General features: G+C 41.4%; 2 protein-coding genes across 5 annotated transcripts in view; both read left to right on the top strand.

The window, feature by feature from the left end:
- The window catches only part of tead1b (TEA domain family member 1b), a 37,617-nt gene extending 14,530 nt beyond the window's left edge, over nucleotides 1–23,087 (top strand). Inside the window, exons 4-15 of one of the 4 annotated variants that reach the window (XM_079736700.1) lie at nucleotides 9,736–9,800; nucleotides 11,759–11,821; nucleotides 11,912–11,974; nucleotides 13,684–13,695; nucleotides 14,770–14,901; nucleotides 15,226–15,272; nucleotides 15,402–15,463; nucleotides 16,413–16,537; nucleotides 17,193–17,366; nucleotides 18,478–18,618; nucleotides 18,984–19,136; nucleotides 19,851–23,087. In XM_079736700.1, the coding sequence (XP_079592826.1) occupies nucleotides 9,736–9,800; nucleotides 11,759–11,821; nucleotides 11,912–11,974; nucleotides 13,684–13,695; nucleotides 14,770–14,901; nucleotides 15,226–15,272; nucleotides 15,402–15,463; nucleotides 16,413–16,537; nucleotides 17,193–17,366; nucleotides 18,478–18,618; nucleotides 18,984–19,136; nucleotides 19,851–19,964 (1,151 nt within the window). In that variant the 3' untranslated portion in view covers nucleotides 19,965–23,087. Of the gene's footprint in view, nucleotides 1–9,735; nucleotides 9,801–11,758; nucleotides 11,975–13,683; nucleotides 13,696–14,769; nucleotides 14,902–15,225; nucleotides 15,273–15,401; nucleotides 15,464–16,412; nucleotides 16,538–17,192; nucleotides 17,367–18,477; nucleotides 18,619–18,983; nucleotides 19,137–19,850 lie in introns of all 4 variants that reach the window. The other 3 variants (XM_079736701.1, XM_079736702.1, XM_079736699.1) reach the window with 3 other exon arrangements.
- Nucleotides 23,088–23,998: 911 nt separating this feature from the next.
- Nucleotides 23,999–25,408, top strand: rassf10b (Ras association domain family member 10b; the record flags this gene model as incomplete). Its single annotated transcript, XM_079736064.1, is given in 2 exon segments — nucleotides 23,999–24,340; nucleotides 24,344–25,408. Coding segments are annotated over 2 exon segments (1,407 nt in total).
- Nucleotides 25,409–25,555: the final 147 nt, after the last annotated feature.

Raw genomic sequence — 25,555 nt, 5'->3', positions numbered from 1 at the left:
CCTGGCCTGCCCCAGATGGCCCTGCAGCACAGCGCTCCTCCGGGGCCTGTCTCGCTGGGCTGAGCACGCTCGGTGCTGGAGCGAGCGGGGACTGAGCCTTCCCGCTGGGCACGTAATGAGGAATTCTGGGATCAGCTCAGGCTCCCTCAGTCACCTGCATTTACTCAGAATGCAGGGAGGAACTTGGGTTCGGAAAGACATTACCCACCGCCTCCACTATAATCCCCCCAGCCCCGTTTTGTTCCCCGGTCATTTGTTGTTGCTGCAGCACCGCAGAGTTTTCACACATTGTGCTGTTAACGAAAACTTCAAATTGCTTTATGTCTTCATCCCCCCATTAGAGATGAGAGTAAAGATGACGATTGCGCCGGAGGGAATGCTTTAGTATAAATAGAGAGGGTGTTGTTGTTGTGACAAAGCTTCAGATAGCACGGTTATGCTACAGATGTTTTCCTCTATTGATTTGTCACATATAAACACTAATATGAACTAGGGGGGAAAACTGCCTGTAGTTGTTCGAGGGTGTGTGTGTGTGGGGAGGGGAGGGATATTAGTACGAAGCTTGGCTTTCAAAGAACTGGCACTGATGCATTATTAAGGGCTAAAAGGCGCAGTGTAGCTTGTAAAAATGTTAAGGGAGGGTACTGTCCTTTTCATGTGTTCTTTTACTTAATCAACCGCAGTCTGTTGGAGATCTTACTTTGAGCTCTCTACACCTGTTGCTTTGCATCCTGGACAGAAGAGAACTGGAGAGAAGGAAACTGGATCTTTACTGGACCAACATGCTGCTTTTCCGATGATGGCTGATACAAACACTATTGTTGATGGAGCAATCAATTGCTATCTTAATTCACAATCATTTGTTTTGCTCAGTGGCGCTATGTTGCCATTTATGAATGTCTGTATGTTTGTATGTTGCTTGTGAATCTGAGAAAATCCAGTGCATTATATATGCTTGTACTGAGGTGCTTTGGTGCTTTTGGCTGTATGCTTTTCCGTGTTGATGTGACCCAAAGATGTAAATAACAAGACAGCAGGTCAGGCCCTGTCACAACTTCATAAATGAGGCAAAGACCTAAAATAAAAATATAATCAAGTTGTTTCAACAGAGCAAAGAACAGGGCCCAAATGTAGGGGCCTGTATTTTTAGCTTGCTTCCCATAGGACTCAATTCTATATTTCGACTGGAAAATCCCAAAATATCTTTGGCATCCGTCCCTATATGGACATTGCTTTGGGGTGAAAAACCCTAGATTTATTCTATCTCCCAGGATAGAACATTCAATTAATTTTGCTTGAAAAAGTGTTATTTAAAAAAAAAATGATGGCTATTAATGAACTGAAGTTATTGTTCACATCTAAAACGTGAACTTTAGAATCTATTTAGGGATATATGTTGCATCTTTTGTACAGATGTTGTTGTCCAATGGCTTGCAGCTTTTGAGTTAGTTATTAATTAAAGTTATTAATTTTTAGCTCAGTATTTTCCAGAACATCAATGTCCTAATTATTATATTTTCCAAAAGAGTCCATGCAGCATAGTCATTGCATTGTCCCAATTTGTTATCGACCACACTTAAAATATGTTAATTTTCCTCGGATAACAGAGCATTCTGTCTGAATGTGGAGTTTGTTGGGGTGTGTCTCAGTTCTGAGGTCTGGTTGAGGTTCTGCAAGCTGAGCTACTGGTTTCAGGTTGCACACTCCCAATTGGCTGCCATTGTTGTTCTTGAACACAGTTAAACTCTGAGCTTTCTTAAAGATGCAGTGTCAAGAACTGGGTCTGTTTGATACTGATGAGAGAGCGGCCCTATTCTGGGGCTGAACACTTTATGTTGATGGCTTCATATTTTACTGAAGGAACCGCTTTGTATAATCAGTGTAGGAATGGCCAGATGTAGCCGACAAGAGAGATGCAACTGAATCTGATCAAAAAGGGAAGACTTATCTTTGAACAATGCCATGTAACCCTTTTATTATTCTGTTGTATGAACTAGCTATAGCGAAGGCATACATCTACTCTTACTATTTAACAATGATAATGTTGAAAGAAATTGCAAATTTGTTTCTTGGTCCAAATTGGATTTCTTTAGCAAAATTAAAAAAGCACACCACGGCTTGTGCATGAAGCCAAAACAAATGCGACGGGAGGGGACATCATGGCCGTGAAGGTGGATTTTCTCACAACGGTCAGCGTTTACACCTCTTGCTTTTTGCTTGGGCGCTACATTGATCCCGAGAGATTGCAAATATTGATTTGACTCAGGGTCCTCTTACTCTGCTGTGGGCGAGGCAGGTAGAATGCACCTTCTTCGCCGCCTCTCCTCATCATGTTCACACATCGCCGTAGCTAACCCAGTCACTCGTTCCCCCCGTGGGACTCATCATAATTACACATGTCCCCACGGATTAGTGCAGCAACCTGTCCAGCTGTAGTCGCTGGGGGGGGGGGGGGGGGGGGGGGGGGGGTCCTGCTCTCTAGCTTACGTATTCCTCCCCTCTGCCTCTCCTGAGGGACACACCTCAGCACGTTGACGAGCCTCTGCTGTAATGTATGTGATGATCAACTCAGGGACTACTAATTGATTGAGTGAGTCAGACAAGAGCCGGCTGTGCAAGTGGTTCCCTTGTGAGCGTGTCAGAGAGAGAGAGAGAGAGAGAGAGAGAGAGAGAGAGAGAGAGAGAGAGAGAGAGAGAGAGAGAGAGAGAGAGAGAGAGAGAGAGAGAGAGAGAGAGAGAGAGAGAGAGAGAGAGAGAGAGAGAGAGAGAGAGAGAGAGAGAGAGAGAGAGAGAGAGAGAGAGAGAGAGAGAGAGAGAGAGAGAGAGAGAGAGAGAGTCCGCTCCACCTTGTGCCTGAACACGGGTCCAGTTCAACAGAGGTCCTCTGCTGTAATGTTCTTGTGTCTCCCGGAAGGCGTAAGGTTGCTGACCTGCTTTTCTGATGTCTTGTAGGTTCTGGAAAGAACAACTCACCTTTGACCTCCAACCCCCCTCGATCCCTTTTGAACTCACACATTACTCAAGCGCCCCTGACCCCCAGCCCAACGATAAAACCTTTTATCCAGCTCAATAAAGCCATCTCAAGTTTAGTATTGATTTTCCTTTGTGTCCAAGGGTGAGGAAGAGATAGTGAAAAAGCTGTTAATTACAATTAGAGACAATATTACGCAGTATTATGGTTGAAATTGATTTTGCTGTGGTCGGATTTTTCCAGCGTGTGAAGGATGGAGTAATTTCATTTTTTCTCCCCTCATAAGTAACATAGCAGATGTAATGATCAAATATAGAACAAAGGAAACATGTGGCGGGCCCAATGTTGGGGCCCTCAACATAAAACCAGAACATTCAGCAAGAAGAACATCTTCAGGAATCAGAAGACCGAAGAAGCTCTTGCTTATAAACAGTGTTTAGTTAATAATATTACAGTCAATATGACAATAATATGTACTTTCTCTTGGAAAAGTCCTAGCCCTTGTTAATAATAATCAGGGAAAGCTGATGGGCTTGTTTCAATACTGGTTCTTAATTGCTTGAAGCTGAGGCTTTAATCGCAGGTTGATCATAGGCTGAGCACCAGCAGTGGCGTGATAACAGAGCAATGTGGAATCACCAGCAATTTGCAGCAAGCTGAGCTGCTTCATTCACATGTTGATGATCTGACCAATCAAATCTTCAGACTTCCTAGCCAATAACGTTTGTTTAACGTGACCATAAACAGCATGAGATCGCAACTCCAGTCCAAGAATCTCTAAATCCCTTCCTGTTAGGTTACACTGATGTATCCTTGGGCCCGACCCAATGTCAGGATGGATGGTGTTGAGTCCATCATTGGTGTATTCGTATAAGTATTACAATTACTGCTAATATCAATTGTTCGAGCCAACATACAATGAAAGCAAAGCATCAGTGTTTTAGATTGTTACATCCTTCAACAATCAACTGCAGCCTTGAATTGTTATCAATTATCACAAATAGTATACATTGTTTACTCCAAAGGAGTTTGAGACATAGTTCCTGGTTTGATTGTACCATCAAAACATTTTCTTGCCACTGTTTGATTCCAGAACCTGCGAATCAAGAGGGGAGCCTCCTGCCAGAGGCTCTCAGCTCTCGTCAATCGTGATGATAATGTCGTAATGTCTGCCTGGGATTCTTGAGTCATCTGTCACAGATGAGGGCAAAGCCATGGCTTATGTGGACACACACACACACACACACACACACACACACACACACACACACACACACACACACACACACACACACACACACACACACACACACACACACACACACACACACGCATACATGCACACACACACATGCACGCACACAGGCTGACGTGCATAGAACGGATCCCTGTGTAAGGACCCATATCTTGGGAGACTTTTTGGTTACGTTCTCCAGGTTTTCTTGCTTCCCTATCCAAATCCTGCTGGTTAGGCTGAATGGAGACCCAAACTTGCCCATAGGTGTGTACGCGTTGTTGTGTGTGTCCCTTCAATGTATTTGCATTGTTGTGTGTGTCCCTTCAATATATTTGCATTGTACACAAATTATTTTGGGATTTTTAACATTTGGAGAACATCTTGAAACCCCATCTTATCTCTTACCCAATTTTGTTCCTCGGAATGAAACCTCTCAAATAGTTGTTCTCAATGTGTGCCATCCATCTTCTTGACCACGTAGCAAAGTATGAGGTGCGGTTTCGTATAAGGGTTGTGGTCCCAGTGTGTTGCACACTTTTCTTTTCCGTCGCTCAGAAAAAGGAGTGTGTTTTTCTTTTCAGTCTTTGTCTTTGGTTGTCAGCACAGAGCCAAAATATTTGGTTTGAATTGATTACGGATAGAAATCCTGATACATTTCCAGTGCGATAGGTGTGTAAGATCAACAAGAGGCACACACCCACTGCCTATTGGAATGTATCACTCATGCAGCATTTTGATTGAATAAACATTTGTGTGCCCCTTTGTTCACAAGATTTGATGCCCTGACCCGCAGAAAGAGCAACGTAGCCAATCCAATGTGGTTTCTGGCCCGGCTCGAGTCTGTCTCACATCCATTGACATCATAGCTGAGCACTTGGCCAGATGTGGCTGTGGTTTTGTCCGTGTTCAACGAGGCCTGTTACAGGAAATGGGTTCTTTTAAAATGGAGGGATAAAAGTACAGCAAAACCAGTAAAGTTTTGTTCCTTTCACTCAGAGGACATAATCTAGGAAGTATGATATTTAATGTGTCATAACTCTAACTTCAGCCTCATTGTTCGTCTTGAAAAAAGGGCAGAGAATACAAATAAGGGAATAGTGCATTACTGCTGTATTTTTTTTGGAATTTAGAAATCAGAGAAAAAATTCTGTTTGGCAGGGTAACTTACCTTTTGATTATATTTTATTCCTGTTTTAAATGCTTTCACGTGAATTACACATTTCTAAGGCGTGTAATCATGTTTTCAAGTGTAGAATTTCCTTTACACAAACAACTTGTGTAAAATAGGACATAAAGGACTCCCGCATCAGACTAGAAATGCTTTTTCTCCTTTCGGTAACAAATGAAAACTGCACTCTCTGGATGTGTCACACAGGAAAGGTGTTAGCAAGAAGTGGTTGAGAAGAGGTGGATTAAACAGAGGACAATGAGACACAACAGTGCTGCGAACCTTCACAACACCAAGACAGAATAGCGAGAGAGCTGTACTGAATAGCATCCAACCTTTTTCTTCCTTCTCTCTTATCATTCTCCTGCCTCCACCGCCTCTCTCTGTCTCTTTATCGCTGGCTTTCTGTCCTCCACCCTTCCATTTCCACATGTATGCATTTCCACATGTATCCAATAAGGCATGCTTTGAAATGCCTTATTTGTGAGATCATGTGCATCTCCTCTCATGGCGGTCCAGTGAGATTCGCATTTCCCTTAAAGTGTAATTCTGGCGAAAACTGAACCCAGGGTCTTTGTTTTGGCAGGTATACCCATCAAATAAGCCTTCCAGATACTTTTTTCATTGAAAATCAAGTATAGAGTTTGCCCGGCGCAATGTTTGGCTTCCATGTTATTGGTTAGGGGCACCGCAAACGCTACCAAATCTGCACTTTTTAGCAACTAATATTGCTCAAAATAGCACCAAACCTCTGCAGTAGCATGATTAGGGTCCCTACACATAAAACATAAAACAACTTAGTATACCGGGAGTTTATTACAAAAGACTGTTTTCAAAGTCAGTGCCTTACCGGTAGGTCCTTTTTAAATATGCCGATAAGCTAACATAGTTGTTGATGCTTTGTTTTATGTGTAGGGACCCTAATCATGCTACTGCATGTAAAGTATCTGGCAGGCTTTTTTGATGGGTATACATGCCAAAACAAAGACCCTGGCTTCAATTTTCACCGGAATTACACTTTAAGGTTTCTGAATAAAATAATGACCTACCTGATTCCCCCATTCTGCCCTGAATGGGGGGATCAGCTTCTCGGGCCAGTGGCCAGGGTAGCAGTGTGCTGCTGGGGTTCAGGGGGAAGAGTTGAGCTACCATCTCGTTGGGCCATTCACATGCCCCCCAAAAATCTCTAGGGACGGTATGGGGTTGAGTTCACTTTGGCAAAGGAAGGGATGAAATACATGCTCCTCCCACCTGCCTTTAGTAGTGTGACTCCTCCTTAAGGTCATGGAAATATAACGTATAGGACCCCCCCACCATCCCCCCACCTCACCACCACCACAACCACACTCAACTGTCAGTCTTTTGCTATAAATACAGGGTATTCACCAAGCAGCAGGACTCTGTTTTCTATAGCTGCCGAGGAGCTTTTTTCAGAGATTGGCCACCCCGCTGGCCCCCCTGAGTCTGAAAATAAATAAATAATAAGTATCCTGAATGGAAACGGTCTAAAGAAAGCTGAAATATATGCACTATTAGTTTGATCTAACTTTGACTTATTATTCTTATTCAAAGTGTTATATTTTGACATTAAAGTGCCACCCCAAATATAAGATTGGCCCGAGCTGGCCACCACAGTAATAATGTCCTGGCTACGCCCCTGCTTACACTTAACCACAGAAGCTGCTCAGCCACATCACATGCAGGCCGCCTGGCAATATTTATGCACACACAGAGTATTGGCAGCAATCCATGTTGCCATACTTTATTGCTAATATATTCCTCTTAATATTTCTCAGTCATAAAACCATAGAACTTTGAGTGTTGGAAGCTAAAATCTCAATTGACTGCCGTTATATGCTCTGAACTTTTTGGTTTGTGTTGAGCACTGGATTGGAGGAAGGTTAAAAGTGCAATTGTGGAAATTGCATTAAATGAAGGATACAATTTCGCACGTTGAGCACACAGTTGTGTGACTCGTTTATTTTGTTTTTGAAAACAGGAATCAAAACGTGCTGCAAGTGAACATATGCCGCATCGGGCTCCGCGTCATGAGAAGCTCCTAATCCTTAAAGGGACAGCGATCCCTGAAACACCGAGACAGTAAACGACGTGCCTAACGCAGTGTAAAGAACAACACATAACAAAATACTGTAGGTGAATTATGTTACACTCACTACACAATCAACTTAACTCTCTTGGTTGCTTTGAGAAAATAACATACCTTAATCTGTAAACTAGCCATGGTATTTTATGTATTGTGTATAACTAGAACAATAGCTCCATACTAAGCATAAAATAACTACTTATCCTTCTAAGTGTTTGCGGGTGTGTGCGTGTGATTGTGTGTGATATGAGATCAACTGATTCTCTAAGCTCATGGTAATAATATCATAACTGAGATATGTGATATGATCCCATTTCGATCAGGTGTCTCGTGCGTACCAAATGTCGGTACCAAAAACATTTGGTTTATTCTCATTTGTCATACACAATGTTGAGATCCAAGTTCTTTATAGTTCACCATGAACGTATGCTTGAGATGGCGCCCCCTTGTGATGTATAATCAATTTCAGATAATAATAATGAATAATACTAATAATACTAATACTAATAATAAAAATCATAATAAGGATAAGCATACAGGCCTACAAGATGAACAATAGACAATTGTATTTTAGTAAAAATAAATAAAAAGTTGCTACTTCCCCCTTAACTAAACTATAGGGGGACAACAATGTACACAAGTTACAATGTAATGCACTAATCCCACACTTGGCTTGTGCATATCGACAACGCAATTTGGACAATGGTGATTTCAGGTTGGCTAGTTATCAGGGTGGTTTCTTTTTCACGCCTGGTGAAAAGGATAAGTAAGTAAGTAAACAAGCTTTCAGTCTGCCATTTATGTTTGGACTATGTGTAAACAACTTTGGAGCACTTGGTCTGTTTCAGTTGATTATGTGCAATCAAGCTGGAGTTATCATCCCCTAGATGTTGTTTATTTGTCCCAGACAGGTGTCCACTGGCTTTTTGACACTGACCTAAACTTCACCGCGAGTTCTGAAGGACAAATACCCAGGGGGTCAAGACTTCCCTAGGGTCAAGACCTGTATGCGTAAAAGACAAACGCACATCAATTTCACGGCCACTGAGAGATTTGAATGCATATTGACTTTATATTGGCTTTCAAAGTAAAAGCTCTTTCAGCTGCACCCTGTCATTAATTAAGTGCACGTGAGCAGAGCAAAGACATGCACGGTCCATGTCACGCAACCACAACCACACACTTTCAGTGTCTTTTACACATGCAACAACAATAGACACACTACTCAACAAACTCAGACCTGATATCTGCCTTAGGTATCAGCCTGATTCCAAATGGTGCTGCAATTTCATCTGTAGAATATGGATGTAATTGAATCTTGTAAATAAGTCTTATAAATGCACTGTCTTCCTTTTACTACACTGACATTTATTTTGTGTGTGTGTGTGTGCGGGAGTGCGTGCCTGCGTGCGAGTGTGTGTGTGTGTGTCCGTGAGTGAGTGCCTGCATGCGTGCGTGTCTGTGTGTGTCTGTCTGTGTGTGAGTGTGTTAGTGTGTGGTAGGTAGGGTAAAAACAACCAGCCTGTTGATACGTTCCGCGCAGGTGTGCAAAGCATTTCTATGACACGTGTTGGCTCTTCAGCTGTAAACAACTACAGTACCTGCCCTCCTATAATTTGTGTAATAGTTTTGGGGTTGGCAACGTGTAATTACCATGTGAAAAGGCTGTGCCGGGACGATTGCGAATCGTTTGGGCAATTAGTGCAGGGCTGAGGACAGAAGAATGTTTGAAGCCTCTGCTAATTGGGAAGCTCCACAAAACCATTTCTTTAATTAAAACATGATGAAAGCAGCACTGTTTTAGATGGATACATTTCTGTCGCCATTCTTTTATATAACATTTATGAATGTCCAGGCCTGTGTTCTTTCATAGCAGTCTTTGAAGAGAATGGAATTATATTACGTTGTAGATTCATTCGAAATGCCGTCTCTGTATAGAGGTCTTTTCATTGTGATGCCACATGGGGCTCCTAGCAGATTCTGGATCTGTCCTTTGAACTCCTCTGTGATATGTGAAATAGTGAACTCCTTATTCCATTGTAGCAATGGGGTTTACTTGTAAGAAAATTATTAAACATCTAAGAATATTTTTTATTTCGTCCTTTCAAATAGCCAAAGTCACAACCCCAGCTGGTTTTATAACGATGACATTTGAAACTATTATGATTCGAAGAAGAGCTCTTCACCTCGACTATTGTAAGAGGCAAATTAAATGCTTGCTCCATTGAACATATTCCACCTGTTCTGTGTCACAGGTCGTAACGAACTCATTGCGAGATACATCAAGTTACGGACGGGAAAGACGAGGACTCGGAAACAGGTAAGAAAACCCTGGCTGGAGGATGAGATAGGAGTCTAGTCAGATATCCAACGCACATGCATGCACGTGAACACATGCACAGGCAGACAAACACACACATAACACACCCCAATGCTCAGTTGCATGCATGCCTAAGCTGGTGTCTAGCCATGATACAGAAGGCCCGATGCATTCAAACAGGAGTACAGACAGCAAAGAAAATGAACAACCTATTGTGCAATTTACTGTCGCTTGTTTATTTTCTGTGTGTTTTTATACTCTTACGCTTAACATTGAATACTTTGAAACAATTTGTTAATCACTATATCTTTGCAATTCAATATGCATTGTGTTGCTAGACAATAAGAAGGAAAAAAAACACACAAAAGAAACAAAAGGACCCGGCATACGCTGGAGTGCAGCCCCCGTTTCTCCGAAAGCATTCTTTCCTCTGAATGAATTGAGGTTGCACACTTTGCGGGACTAAAGGCTTTTATTTGTGGGCAGGTGGAAGCACAAATAGAGTGGGACTTGCTCTGATCACAGGCATGCCACAGAAACCCCGGAGACTGGGCTCTTTTTTCTGCACTGTAAGGCAATCAAAAGTGCATCTCGGTGCTTATAAGTCCTCTAGAAAACACAGAAATTGGTGCTCGACACTCGAGGTGCAGCCCATAGCTCTTTGCCTCCCAAACTAGTTTTGCAGTCCCGCAGCACCAAGTGTCCTAAACCACCGCTGGGACCGAGCAGGCTGTTGTACTGCACTCTGCTTCATTAGGGTTCAGGGCTTTGGTTTGGTTTTTTCAACAACAATACCGTTTGCCTCTTACCATAATTGTCTAAGTCATATTTTAAGGTCCATCTTGTATTTTGCAAAATACTGTACAAGTCAAGATGAGTCGAATAGATGTCTTAGGCAGATAGCGATTATGGAATGTAAAAAGCACTCTGATTGGCTTAGGACATAGCCAATGAGGCACAGTGAATCAGCGCGTTAGGGCGGTAGAGTTATGTTAGATATCACAATTTGGCCGAAATATGACTTAGGCAATTATGCTATGGCGTACGATACGTAATAACGTAATAATACGTAATAATATAAATAATAATAATGATAACTGGGCTGTCTGCAATATATGCATAAATTCTCTTAAGCAATGAAACAATGAAACGTTGCGTTAGCGTGCTTATGGGCTACTGCCCACGGCTAAGCATGTGAGGAGGCTATGTGGTAAAGTGTAAATTACTGTTACACTTGGATAACTGACTCAATAATCCTCAATGAATGCTGGCTACAATTACTTAATTGATTCCATTGATTAACAATCTGAAGACACTGAAATTACTTTACAGAGTAATGTAGGTGTAGGCCTAACACTAAAGGGGCATGCATTTTCCTTAATTGTTTCACTTAGGGGGAAACAAGTGTAAGTATTAGCCTGCCCCTGCCACACTTAGCAACACTACAGACTTGTTTTTTTTTTAATCAACAGAAATTCAGCTTCATTCAGTTTCAGCTTTATATAATGGGACAGTGTTTGTTTGACATTTATGTTGGTGATAGCAGAATGAATAGCACTGCTTTAATAACAACCCCATCGTTTCTGTGAATATGTTAACCTAACTACCATTAAATGTTTCAGACGAGGTGAATGTTTAAGTAAAAAAAAAACTTGTGAAATGTCTCCGCCGGCTCCCACACGAATACCGGCCGATTGTCATTCAGTGCACAGAAGACCACATCTGTGCTTTCTTAATGTGCACTAAAGGGGCCTGCGTCCTCCTTAATCACTTCACTTAGGTGACAACAACAGACAGCACAATGCTTTATTGGCTTTATGCGCTCACTGTGCGCCTCAGAGATTCTGCCATTGTGGGACGCATCTCCTGCTTTTTTAACCAAGATATGTGTTATCCACTTTGTACTTTTATTGTTTTCTTGTGTTTTTCCTTTTCCTTTTTTTATTTTGTTAATGGAGGTGTCTAGTCACATACAGGTCTTAGCGAGAAAGAAAGTTCGAGAAATCCAAGCTGCCATTAAGGTAGGTCTGGCTATGCCCAGTTGCAGGGGGCTTTTCATTGCCATGGTTACAGGCTGTTCCTTTGTTTTCCTCCTCTCCCCTACCCCGCAGGTGTCTAGTCACATTCAGGTTCTTGCCAGAAGGAAATCTCGTGAGTTTCATTCCAAGCTAAAGGTATGCGCTTTTCTGCTTCTGGGCATGTGGTTGCTGTGCGTTTAGCTGCCTGTTTCCCAGGTGATGGAGTGAATGCCTGCTACTCTGATTCCCCTAACCCTTAAGTTCTTACTTGATCATCTCCTATTTCAAATTCTAACCCACCCCACCCCTAACACCATATCCAGTTAACATCACTCCCTCTGCCTGCTTTTTGTATCTCTCTTTCATTCTTTACTTTTGCTTTGAGATCACCTTTGGCTGGCTAAGCAACAAGGCTAGTCAGCATAAAACACAACAATAACAATAAGAAGAACAAGAACAAGAAGAAGAAGAAAATAAGGATAAGAATAATAATCGTTTTCAAATTTCTCAATTCATAGCTTCCATATGAAAAAATATAATTTCAAAGTAAGCACCTCAAAGCAAAAGCAAACATTTGTCGAGGTGGCACTAGGCCTTCTTTTGAATGCTTGTGTGCCGCTAGAGTCTGTGTGTATGTGGGGAAGCATGCTGGCAAGATGCGTTTGGCTGTTGGTGAGCTGCTGTGAGCTGTTTGAGGTCAACGAGCCCGCGTAAATCTCTTACCAGAAGATATATTGATAGAAGGGCATGTCAGCCAGGTTTTATTTATTTAAAAAGGAAGGAAGGTGAATTTAACAACCGACCCTTGATTTACAATGTGAGATAATGAAACTTTTCCCCCGACTGTCGTCGTCTGTGTGGCGGTGTCCGTTCAGTATGGAGAATAGCAGTGAAGTCTCTTCTCTCTTCAGCCTGCTGGAAGATGTGCTGGCGTGTTTGGCCCTCCTTTTCAGTTCAGATGAAGTCATTTGAGAACACTCTTGTTATTTCCCTCCGCAGTCAAGTCTTTTAACCCTTTTTGATTATTACAATTCCCCAAAAATCGAGGCGCCATTGTCGAATGAGTACTCTACGACTACATTGACCTGGAATATAAGGTCTTTATGAAGTATAACCATGGTAACTATTTCTCTGACACACCATCCAACAATTTTCATTGGATGGTGACCATTCTTAGAATTCAGAATAATTGTGTGTGTGTGTGTGTGTGTGTGTGTGTGTGTGTGTGTGTGTGTGTGTGTGTGTGTGTGTGTGTGTGTGTGTGTGTGTGTGTGTGTGTGTGTGTGTGTGTGTGTGTGTGTGTGTGTGTGTGCGTGTGTGTGTGTTTGGAGCACCAGAAAGAGTCGGTCAAGCAGCTAGCTGTGAATGGGGCACGGGCGACTGTCTGAGTAGAAACAGGCAGCTTTTGTATGGATCTCTGTCTCTCTTCATCGAAAGCAAATTAGGGTCCATTGGCGCAGAGAAATCCAAGCAGGCGTTTCCCGAAGCAGTATTAATGGCGATCATGTTAGTTTAGCCTCATATGATAGCTGATTATTGTTTGTTTATGACTTTTTTAAATGTAAGACATCCAACCTAGTGAGACACGTTATATTTATGCTTATATTTATTTTATTTAGATATGTATTTTTGATGTAATTTTCCATTATATCCCTATAGTTGATAAATAAAGTATTTTACATACTCAATGTATTCTTTGTTATGATCCTGATGCAGTGCTTCTAACGTTTGTGTGTAAATTTGGGTATTGTTTTCTAGTATGTTGTTACTGCATTGGTCCCTGTGACGCCTTCAAAGTTTTAAACTACTCAAAACAACAAAGAAAATACATTTTTAACAATCATACCTTGTTTGTTTCTTTTTAGGTCACAAGCATGGTAAGCATCTGCTTAATTTGATAATTTCTCTGCATGAATCAGCTTCTAGCTTATTGTATGTGCTTCTGCCATATAATAATGGCACATGTGTGAGTGTGGGTTGGGTTGTACATTTGTCGCTGCAACCTAATATTTTGCCACTAAAAGCTTTTGCCATCATGCTTGCCTACGGCCTCTGATATCAATGCATCTTCAAAGGGCATGCACACTTCTGAAATCTACCATTTATACAGACACAGATGCCTTATTGTCTACAGGATTCTCCTTAGCAAAGGAATTTTGCAAAAAAACTCACAACCATTCATCTTTAATTTACTGCAGCAGTGGATATTTTTTGCCTTTTATTAAAAAAATTATTAATAATGAAATTTTGAAAATGGAACATTATCAAGAAGGAGAAATAAAAAGGAGAGCAGCTAAATACACATATGGCCTAGTCATTTAGAAGCTCTCCTCCAGGGATAAAAGACAAGAGACTAAAGGCTGTAGAAATACTTTTAAGCAAGTGGGCCCTCTGTCCTTCAGTTATTCTCCTGGATGTTTGGATGTGTTTTGACATACAGATTAACAAAAACCTTGATAGAAAAGCTCCTGAATACTGTATTGATAAAGGAACAATGGGTGGGGAGAATGTCACTGCTGCTTTCGATCTAGGAAGATGTTAGTGGAAGATTAAACCTTAAACAAACTGTGTATGCCAGTGTGCATGCCAGCAGGACCATTGTATATGGGAAATAATTTCCAACTGTTATGCCACATTCAGGCATAACAGTTGCTACACATAATGGCGCACATAATGGCGTGGACAGTTCGACTTTCCTCTTTTTTTTCCCCCTTCTTTCCTTTTTTACCTGCTGTTTCTCTTTTTTCTCTCTTTCTTTTTTTCTACCTGCTTGTTGTTTGCTATTGTAGGAGTGAGGTCGCTATTTTTGTACGCTTTTGTGTGGGCTTTTTTTGTATGTTGTTTAGAGTTTGGTTATTGCTGCTTGCACCATGCCCCTCCCCCCCCCCCCATCCCCCCGTCGACCCCCCTTCTCTGTGAGAGTGCTAAGCCCTTTGTAATTGTTGTTAAAGGACCAGACCGTGAAGGACAAAGCCCTCCAGAGCATGGCGGCCATGTCCTCAGCGCAGATTGTTTCTGCCACCGCTATTCACAACAAGCTGGGGCTGCCGGGCATCCCACGCCCATCGTTCCCCGGAGCAGGGGTAAGAGACCCACATCCAGCCCCCTACCGGACCCTGATCCAGCACCCCCATACCACCCCCTCGCCTCCCCCATCGAGCTACACAACCAGGGTGGGCCAACCCCGCTGAACACCACACGGGCCAAATCCTATTACACACAACAGCTTTGCATAACCAAACCCCCGATCAGTTAGGCACAGAACCAGAGGGGATGGAAGCGGAGATAAGCACTTCTTCAAATGCGCCGTGCATATTTTTATCTTCTGGCAATCTGTTTTTTTTTTACCAAATGTTCACGGTTGTTTGTTGTTTGTTGTCTTTTTGTTTATTGATGTCGTTCTTTAGTTTTGGCAGGGAATGATCACAACCGGTCAGTCAGGATCCACACAAGAGTGAGTATGATTACCGCAGAAATGACTAATGAATGGCTGATGGATACATGAATACTATATATAGCCCATCATGTGTATCTTATTGTGGATTTATTTTTATCTCTCTCTCTCTCTCTCCTTCTATTTCAGTATTAAACCCTTTTCCCAGCAAGGATATCCAATCCAGCCAGCAGTCACAACAACCATTTCAAGTGAGAATTCAAGTTCAAATTTACAATTAATAAAAGAAAGCACAAATACAATGTCAACACCAAACAAACATTCAGCTTTTGGCCTTCAACCCTATTTCCACTGAAACAAAAAAGAAGAAATAGTGAAATTAATGCCAATTACTTAATAGCAAAACACCAATTCATCATTTAAAATAAATAATATTCTTCGGTTCTAGTTCTTTGGTATATATATTTTCTAGAAAAGTTATAAGGATGCCTGATTACATATGACACGGGGAAATAATTGTGTCATGTTTTCATGTTGTGTGAAGTTTTGTGTCGTATGACAAACAAACACATTTAGTGTCTCACTCTGACTTGTAACATCTCACTCAGCTATATAACATGTAGAAAGGCTTACGATGCATGCATAAAAATTAAGTTGATTTAAGGCCTGAAAACTAAGGCAGAAGCAGGCATATTAACAAGTGAGAGTTTAGCCTTCAAGCATTTAGATTAGTTTGCATACTTGTCTAATATAATCCTAGAGTGCTGGGCAGAATAGCTTCGGGGCGGGATGGTGTGGTGGAAAGGATGTGAAACTAGCTGCAGGATCGCCGCCCACCTCCCAATGTCAGTAGCCTAGCTGTGGCCACCCTTTAGCAAGCTTCTCAGCAGCCCTCACCTGCCTCGGCATGCCCTGCATCTGTATATAGTTGGTCACTCTGGGCAACAAAAACATCTCCTAAATGACACGTTTGTGTGCGTGGGTGTGTGTGTTTGTGTATGCATGTGTGTGTGTGTGTGCGCATATATGCGTGTGTGTCTGTGTCTGTGTGTGTGTGTCTGTGGGTTTCTGTGTCTGTGTGTGTGTGTGTGTGTGTGTGTGTGTGTGTGTGTGTGTGTGTGTGTGTGTTTTTCTGTGTGTACGTGTGTGTGTTTGTGTGTGTGTGTGTGTATGTATGCGTGTGTTTGTGTGTGTGGGCAGGTTATGAGCCGTCAGCAGCCCAAGCCCCCACGGTCCCGGCGTGGCAGGGTCGCTCCATCGGAACGTCTAAACTTCGGCTGGTAGAATTCTCTGCCTTCCTGGAGCAACAAAGAGACCAAGACTCCGTAAGAGAGCGCAAAAACACTCCCATTCTCTTTCAGTTATTCGGCAATATACATATAGATAGATTCTAGAGACGGATTCCCCGGCAAAGGCCAGGACAAAATATCAAGAGGGTACCGTAATCTCTGTGTTAGACCTTTGCAGCACTGTTTATATTTCTACAAGCCTATTAGATAGGTCAAGCAAGAAAAGCCATTGCTTCACATGATGCTACTTTGCAAGGCTTAATGCATCAGCTGTACACTCACAGCTCTCATTGTTTTTTATTGTTTACTTTAAATCGAGCAATTCATCAAGGTTTGTGTACTTTCCCTTGATTTATTTTTCACCGATAGCCCAATGACAACAGACATCAATCTTGTTACATATTTAAGAGGGTTGGGCTGCCTTGAAGGGGCCTTGTAGGCGACAAAGCCTCTTTAGAAGTGAGGGTTTGTGTGATGACAAGGTTTAGATGTTCCTCAACATAGATGAACCAACGACGAACATTCAAGTGAAATGCAACACACAGTATCTATTTATTTATTACTTTACGTCACTTTCCCCCAATCTTGTATTAATGAATTGCACTCTGTATAACCTTCCATTAGTTTTTCTGTATTATTTTGCTGAAATTATTCAAGCTCTTTTTCAAATCATATTCTGTTTTCCTTGCAGTACAACAAACACCTGTTTGTACATATCGGGCATACCAACCATTCCTATAGTGATGCCCTGCTGGAGTCTGTAGACGTTCATCAGATTTATGACAAATTTCCTGAAAAGAAAGGAGGCCTGAAGGACCTCTTTGGAAAAGGTCCCCAGAATTCATTTTTTCTCATAAAATTTTGGGTGAGTTTCACAAAAGCTTCTTAATACAGCGCATGTGTTCCTAAATAGCCTCATATTGTACTGCTTTGAATATATTGAAATAAGTTTGCAAGGACGTTTATTCAGAGCATATTTTTTGGGTCTACTTCATAGTTCAGTCTTCTTCATCACATTATTGATTTGGTTTTAAATGAACCATTTTGCTATTATTCATCAGTCTTTCCAATCTAAAGGCTACTTCAGTTACCAACTGATTCTAAAAACCTGCCTAATAAGAATCTATTCAGGGCCATCTTAAGTAAATGAAAGTAATCAGAGTCCAAACACAGAAGCTCTCTCTCTCTCTCTTCATGTCTGCAGAATGCGCTCTTCTATATTTGGACTTGCATAGCAGGAGAGACTGTGATCAAAGCAGTCTCTAATTCAGTCTAATATATCAGAACAATAGGGTGACCCGGTTGCGCTGCTAATGGCTGTATAAACATTGCATGTATTTTCTCCATGATGCAACATGCTAACTAGCGGCAGTCAACAAAGTGGGCCCATATGCACTTGGACCAAGTCCCCTTCACATTTCTTTTGAAGTGACCGACCGATCTAAATTTCAAATGAAAGGCAGAATCTACACAATAATGAAAGGATAACTGCTTTGCTTAATGAAGGAGGAGAATGATGCCGAAACATATCTTGTCTTTTTGTTAACTACAACTAAAAAGCATGTTCTGGACATACAAAGGGCTGTCCTCTGGAAGCAAATCCTTTTCATGAGAAAAATCCGCCTTTAGATAACTTAATTGAGTTCTTTTTAGAATTGTGTTACCTCTATGAATGCATTTGCATGTGCATTCAATTGGATCTTCAAAAAGTAGCCATCACTAGATGGCAGTGTGTTGGTTTGCCTGTGTGTGTGTGTCTGTGTGTCTGTGTGTCTTTGTCTGTGAATGTTTGCCATGCATAAAGACTTTGTACAAGCTTTATAGATATCAATGGATGGATGAATATTGTCGGATGGCAGTGAAATATAAAAATGGTAGTGAAATATTAAAGAAATTCTCAACTTTTCTTTTAGCAAAAGAAAATTAAGATATTCATCTAACATTTGCATTGGTTATGTTTGACTTGTGATTACCAGGCTGACTTGAACTGCAACATTCAGGAAGACACAGGAGCATTTTATGGAGTGTCAAGCCAGTATGAAAGCTCAGAAAACATGACCATTACCTGCTCAACAAAGGTGTGCTCTTTCGGCAAGCAGGTGGTGGAAAAAGTGGAGGTACGATCCCCGCGGTTATTAGTTCTGAGTGATGCGTTTTGAGTTGATTGTGAACTAGTGAAGGGTGATTAGCAAAATCCTAGTGTGCCTTCGAGACATGGGCCATCATCACATTTCTATTTTTTCTTGGCCCTATAAATTTTCAGTTTCAGTTTCTTGCCCTTGGTTGAGTTGTTTTGTCTGTATTAATTATGAAAGTAATTATTTATTTATTTATTTGTGATTTGGTCGTTTTGTAAAGAGAAATTGGTATTATTTTGAGTATGTATGTATCTAATGTATTATATTGTGTTCTTTGCTGTTGCTCATGAAAACTGGTTCTGTGGTCTTTTTCTATCTTTCTCTCTCTACCTCTCTCTCTCCAGACTGAATACGCTCGGTTTGAAAACGGACGTTTCGTCTACAGAATAAGTCGGTCTCCCATGTGTGAATACATGATCAACTTCATCCACAAGCTCAAACACCTGCCGGAGAAATACATGATGAACAGCGTGTTGGAGAACTTCACCATCTTATTGGTAAACCGCCAGCTCCTCTCTCCTCAACCTCCCCTTCCCGCGCTCTGTGTATTGCTGTGTTGGAACAAAGCACTAGACTTCGTGCCTGACTTTTTATGAGTACGGGATAGGCGCTCCATCTGAGGACCCTCTCATCCCTCCCCTCTTGGCTCCCTGGTGGGTGGCTAGGTTTGTTGGCCCTGGATTGCTCCCGCTGTCTTTCGAAAAAAAAGAAATCGTAGCACAGGCCTTGAGATGAGTTTGTCTACCTTTTCGCCTGCATTCCTGCCATTCCACAGGGAATGGAAAAGTGTGGGCAGTCTCATTATCTGCAGGGGAGGGCGGGGGGAGGGGTGGGTCCCTCTGTTATTAGCCATCATATGTGGAAGGGGGGGGGGCGGTTGAGAACCTTTACTGTGCTGCCGGAAGAAAATCTGCAAAAAAAAGAAATGTTCTATTTTTAACGCATATGTGGGAAAGAAATGTAGTACTTTGAGGGCACTGTGCCGCTTTTTTCAGATTTTCTATTTTCTATTTTTGCACAATGCAGATTGGTGAGTGGGAAGTTGATCAGCTCAACATCTCCCCGTGGCTTTTTTAACTCACATGCTAGATGACGTGTGATCCGACTTGATGTGTCCCCTAGCGGTGCACAGTGCATTTGTGTCCTCCATGCTCTTGGTCCCCTTTGCTATTCATTGGAAGGGCCTGAAATGTTGCTGTTGTGTCTTCCAGGTGGTGACCAACAGAGACACTCAGGAGACTCTGCTGTGTATGGCGTGTGTGTTTGAGGTGTCAAACAGCGAGCACGGTGCTCAGCATCACATCTACAGACTGGTGAAGGAATAACGGTCCGTCAAGCCCTTCCTGACATTATTGTTCTCCACAGATTGATCCAACCTCAAGACAAAGTGGCAGTGCCTCTACATACCTATTCTACGTTTTAGCGTTGTTTAGCGTTGGGTGAAATGAGTGGTCACAAATTCATTTTGATTTTGTTTTTATTGTCTTGTGTTTTGTAATTTTGACTGCAGCTGTGAAATGCGGTACAGATTCATGTTTTAGTCTATCCCTGTTTGATATACATGTGGTGGTATATATATATATATATATACATATATATATATGAAATGTTGCTCAGCAAATCCGTTATATATATATGTATAATGGATTTGCTGGTTGAGATTCATTTGATGAACCGAAATATATGTTGTCTTCTGCTTTATACACGCAAAGGAAAGAAAAAAGGTCCCAGTCTTTTCTCCCCCCCCATGGGATGACAGGGTCTATTTAATATGAATGAGTGTGTTTTTGTACGTGTGTCATTGATAACTTGGAATCCCATGTTCTGTAGATAAAACACAAACACCCACAGCTAATAGAAGTTCCAAAGAAGCAAATATTTTACAAAATAAGGCTAAATCTATTTAACTTCAAGATAAATATTGGTAGGCGTGGTTACTGCAAAAACGATTAGCTAAACTGTTTTCCAACTTCCAAGAGCGTATGTGACTGAAGCACTCCAAGTCTTATCAACCATGGAAAGAATGCACTGTGAACATGTCAACTTGAGGTTTAACATCAACACCTTATTCTTAAATGGTGGGCTATTGCATCCTAAGAAACTTCTTATTTTGCTCGACAAATACATCTTTCTTTTTTTAGAACAGAAGGGTGATAAGGTTCCAGATATTAAAAAAGCACTATTTAAATTACTCCAATTGGTCAGCTTGTCCGAAGCACTTTGCTGCCTATTTTGGCAACGCCATAGAGATGCCACAATTTTTTTTTGTATTATTTTCTTTTTAGTAATATGTTTTTTCAGGAACCATACAAACATTGGACAGTAGATCACTTCTAGACAGATTTGTTTCTTCTTCTCTCGGATATTGCAGTTTCATTTGTGTTAGAGCCAGAGTGTTGCTGCCTTTATTGTTCACACTAGTCCATGTTTCTGTGGCCTACACCAATCCTGAGCCTTAAACATGTCATAACCGTGTGAACTCCAAAAGATGCCACTAAAGCTGTGATCTCTTTTCTGAAAGACTCTTAATGTGTTTGCGTTGTGTAACCAATTCACAATACAATCTGCCAAAGTGTAAGTGGACAGTGCCTTAGACGAGTATATTCTGATCTTTCCTGTACTTTGTTTTCAAATCTTTAATCAGTCAGTATGGAAGAGAAAGAAAATATCTTTGAGCAGCATCTTCTTTGAGTTGGACAAGGTTCTGTTAAGCAACTCACTCTTAGTGTTTTTGGGAATGTGGCACGTCTGTTTAATTATCCCACGTCAAGAGATTGTCTATGTTACATTTGTAATCGGTTCAACCTACAACTTTTCTAAAGAGTGTACTATATACATGAACAGACTTTGCCTTTCCTGATGTATAGACCAAAAATACAGAGAGATGTCTGTCATCAAGTCCTGCATGGTAGCAAGGAAGTGCCTTTGCGTTCAAATTTCCAGCATCTGAAAATAAAGTGAAGTTATCAAGGACGTTGCTAGACCAAAAAATAAGACACACGTGAAACCAATCACCACATTGCCTTTTTTAAGGTCTGTAACGATTAAGGGTTAAGGTTAAAATAAAGATTGTATAGATGCTTACAACACCGTTGAGCTGGCAATCGATTGCTTGCTCAGAACTGATCAATTTAAAATAAAAACACAAAATATTGCTTTGTTTTCTCAAGGTGAAGTCTGCACATTAGATGTAACTCTGTTCTTGAATACTGTTTCAAAAAGGTTTGATGTATTTATGGGAACAGTTTGTTGGTGTTTGTCACAAGGAAAAGCTACATTACATTGGTAACAATTGTTGTATTTATAAAGGAATTGGCCATTATATGCTGATGTGAACTAGTACTACACAAAATGATCAGTATGTGTAACTGATCTGGGTAATTTATGGCATCCTTGTGTGAATAACAAAACGATCATTAAATCCACAAAATATTAAAGTGAATGACTTAGTCTAAAGTCATCAATACATCTGAAATGTTTTAGACCAAAAAATTATAATCTTTTCATAATTCAATATATATCATAACACCTGTTATCATCAAATTGTTTCCAAAACCATGTTGAAAGAAACATTTATTTTTTGAAGTAATTCATTTTAAGTGTTAAAAGCAGCTTCAGTTTTATACTTTCATCTCTGCTCTTCTGTACGAGGCCATTACGGCTAATATTTTCACTGTAAATGCTACTCAAGCATATATTTTGCTTTCCTTTAAAAACTAAGTAAACAAAGTATTTTACTCTTCAGAATTTCTACATAATGCTGACAATGTCTATGGTGGATGCAGACAACATAAGTTCACTCATTCAGTATTTTGTCAAAGTCCTATGTACACTGTGGAGTTAAATAGGCTTTTATTGTTATCATTATTTTTATTATTATGTTATGTTTACCCTGTGCATCTGTTCATATTTACTGATTACTTACTGAGATGTTCATGTTTCCCTATTGTGATTGAATATGATTGTATTTGGTTTTGTGATGACATTGTCTGTATATTGCAAGCCCAACAGTATATGATAACAAGGTTACTGCTAGTTACTGCTGGTAGACTTGTAGACATGTCATTTCCACTGTTAAACAGCAGGCTGTATACACCCCATTGCCCTGGGACATAAAAAAACAACCATCCATGTCCTTATTGGAACTCTGTGACAATACAAAATAAACAGTAAACATGGGTTGGGTTGAGGCAGAATGACTCAAAAAAAAGCAGCAGTTTAGCCATTGTTATTTGTACTTTTGTTTAAATGTAGGTACTGGTACCTGTATTGTTTCACTATCATTTTTCAGATGTTGGCTTTAAAGTGGTATTCACAGCTCAGATAGTATCTTTAAGACAATTGTGTGCTGAATTTTTTCTTTTTGTAAAAATGTGCTTTGTATAAATCTATATATTCGCTTTTTCTGGTACAAAATTGTGATAAACTTTCATAATGGAAGTAAAATGTGGGAGCAAAGGCGAGGAAAAGTAAAATGCTGTTTGTGTCATTACTGTATGTTCCTGGTCTGTATCATGATGCCTTCTTGATATATATTTTGTAGCTTTCTAGATACTTTGTATGTATGCAATATTGAAGTAAAATAAATCCGGGGATGTTGCATTTTTGTAGGTTGACTCGAAATACTAAATAAGAATGCTTGCAGTCCAAACTTCCCTGCATAGACGTTGGATAAACGCTAGATAGCGCCAGTTACCATCGCTTTGCCTTGTGGCGCTAGTGCCCCAATCTGAAGGGAAATGTAATTAAACAGCAGGGAGCGCTGAGATGAACAACTGCCAGCGCTGTAAATCAAATGCCGAAAAATTCTCTAAATGTATCTATATCTTGGCTAAATAGTACTTTTGTAAGAATCAGTTCATCATCAAAGTATTTAAAAAGAAGAGCATAATCCAATGTGGATAATGTTATATTAAATGTGGGAAATAAAAATAAATAAATTCAATATTATAATAATAATAATTATGAATTATAGTTTTAACAGATAGGCGTATGGGTTAATGGTGCGATCGGTATGGTACGTCCCTATATATGAGGGGTGAACATGTCATGAAAGCTGAGATACTTCAGCCAGCCGTTGACGCATAACATTCACGTGATTAGCGCGGAGGCGCGTCTTAAGTTAGAAGTTCAGACCCCTGGGACCCTTAAGACTTTGAGACTTAAACACAGTGCGAGGGACCAGCCCCCTCTCATCACACGCCAGCAGATGACTGTTAGAAGCATACTGTAGAGATAGATGTTGAATGTTATTGCTTGTATGCCTTCGGCCTTCTTCAAGTCGCGGATATTTTTTTCCTGAACCCACTAACCCTATTATTATAACGGAATTCCAGCATCGGACCTCCATCAGTTCACCATGCAGTCGGAGGAACGCCAGATATCAGTATGGGTTTGTCAAGAGGAAAAACTGGTGTTAGGTTTGTCCAAGCGCACGACCTGTGCCGACGTGGTGAGGGTGCTGCTTCTGGACGACCACCACAACGCGCGGGTAAAAGTGTCCAAACAAGTGACGCTTCGACGCAGACCTCAATCCTATTGCGTCGTTGAGATATGGAAAGGACTCGAGCGCGTTTTGCCCGATAACACAAGAATCCTGCGTCTATGGGACGCGTGGGGAGCGGAGGAGCAGGGCAACGTGAAGTTTGTGCTCTTCCAGCAAGAGCCGTCTGCGGTTTTTGCTGCGCACGACGCGCGACTCTAGGTTCCTGCAAGGGCCGCGGTTGGCCCCTGCAGGAGCGCAGAGGCGCGCGTCGTGCGCAGCAAAGACAGCCCTCCCGCTGCTGCAGGAGCGACCACTTCTAACGCCGCCATGTGTTTCTCTCCGGGAAAACAGCGTCGAATAGTCAGGAAAGCCTTCAGAAAATTGGAAAAGATGAATAAAAAAAAAACGCGGGCGACGTCCGTAGACGCAACTTCGAAACGCATGGAGACCATAATCCACCGGGTAGTTTCCCAGGACAACGCGATCCGCCGACAGGTCCACAGGATCCACGAGCTGGATAAGGAGATAGAAAGTTTTGAAGCGCAGGTTCATGTGGACAGAATGAAAAGTCACGGGGTCAATTATGTGCAAGATACATATTCAGTTGACGGCCCGGCGGAGAGGCCCTTTACGCGCGAAGGTGACGCGCTCTCATCGGTGGACAGGGTCGCAAACTTGGAAGAGTACGTGCGTCAATGTAAGGAGATGGTGAAGCTGCAGGAGAGGCTGGAAGTTCACGAGACACTCGTGGACAGCATGACGAAGGACATTCAAGAGGAGTTGAATCGAAGATGGATGGAGAGGAGGAGGAGAGAGGAGAAGCCCATGGCCTGCACCACATCACCACCACACCTCATGAAGACACCGGGCATGCACACTGTTGGATTGGTGGCAGGATACGACTGTCTTTTGGACCACGTTGAGAGGATCCGAACAGAGCTCGATACTAGTTTATACATCGGACTTCGCTTAGACACGGATTTAGTTGCTATTGACCACGATTTACAGCTGACCCAGGAGACGCTTAGAGCCAGGGAAAGAGAGATCCATGCTTTACGGAAACAATTGGACACTTTGGATGCTGACGAAGAACCATTGACGTTTGAGAAGTGCAGTGATAGTGTGCCAAAAGAGGGGGAGATGGTGTGGAGTTTAGAAACTAAACGAGGCTGCGTTGAGCAAACCAGATGCTGCAATAGCAGCCAGGATGAAGACTCTGACACAGGGATTAGTTCCCTGCACAGTCAAGACTCAGACACTTATCCAGTTATCTCACTCACCTAACATTACAAATGTATTCAGTTTAGTCTACTCCACTCCCTAAGATCTGGTGTCCAATTTCGTAAGTTTTAATGTCAAATAAATCCTTCATTAATCCTTCATTGTTATAGGCTGCTGTATAATTATTAAAGAGCATGGAGTTGCCAACAT

This window comes from Pollachius pollachius, assembly GCF_949987615.1.
Source record: "Pollachius pollachius genome assembly, chromosome: 5".
Classification (NCBI taxonomy): Eukaryota; Metazoa; Chordata; class Actinopteri; order Gadiformes; family Gadidae; genus Pollachius; species Pollachius pollachius.
The sequence above is the reverse complement of the archived record's forward strand: the minus strand, read 5'-3'. Positions and strand labels throughout refer to the sequence as shown.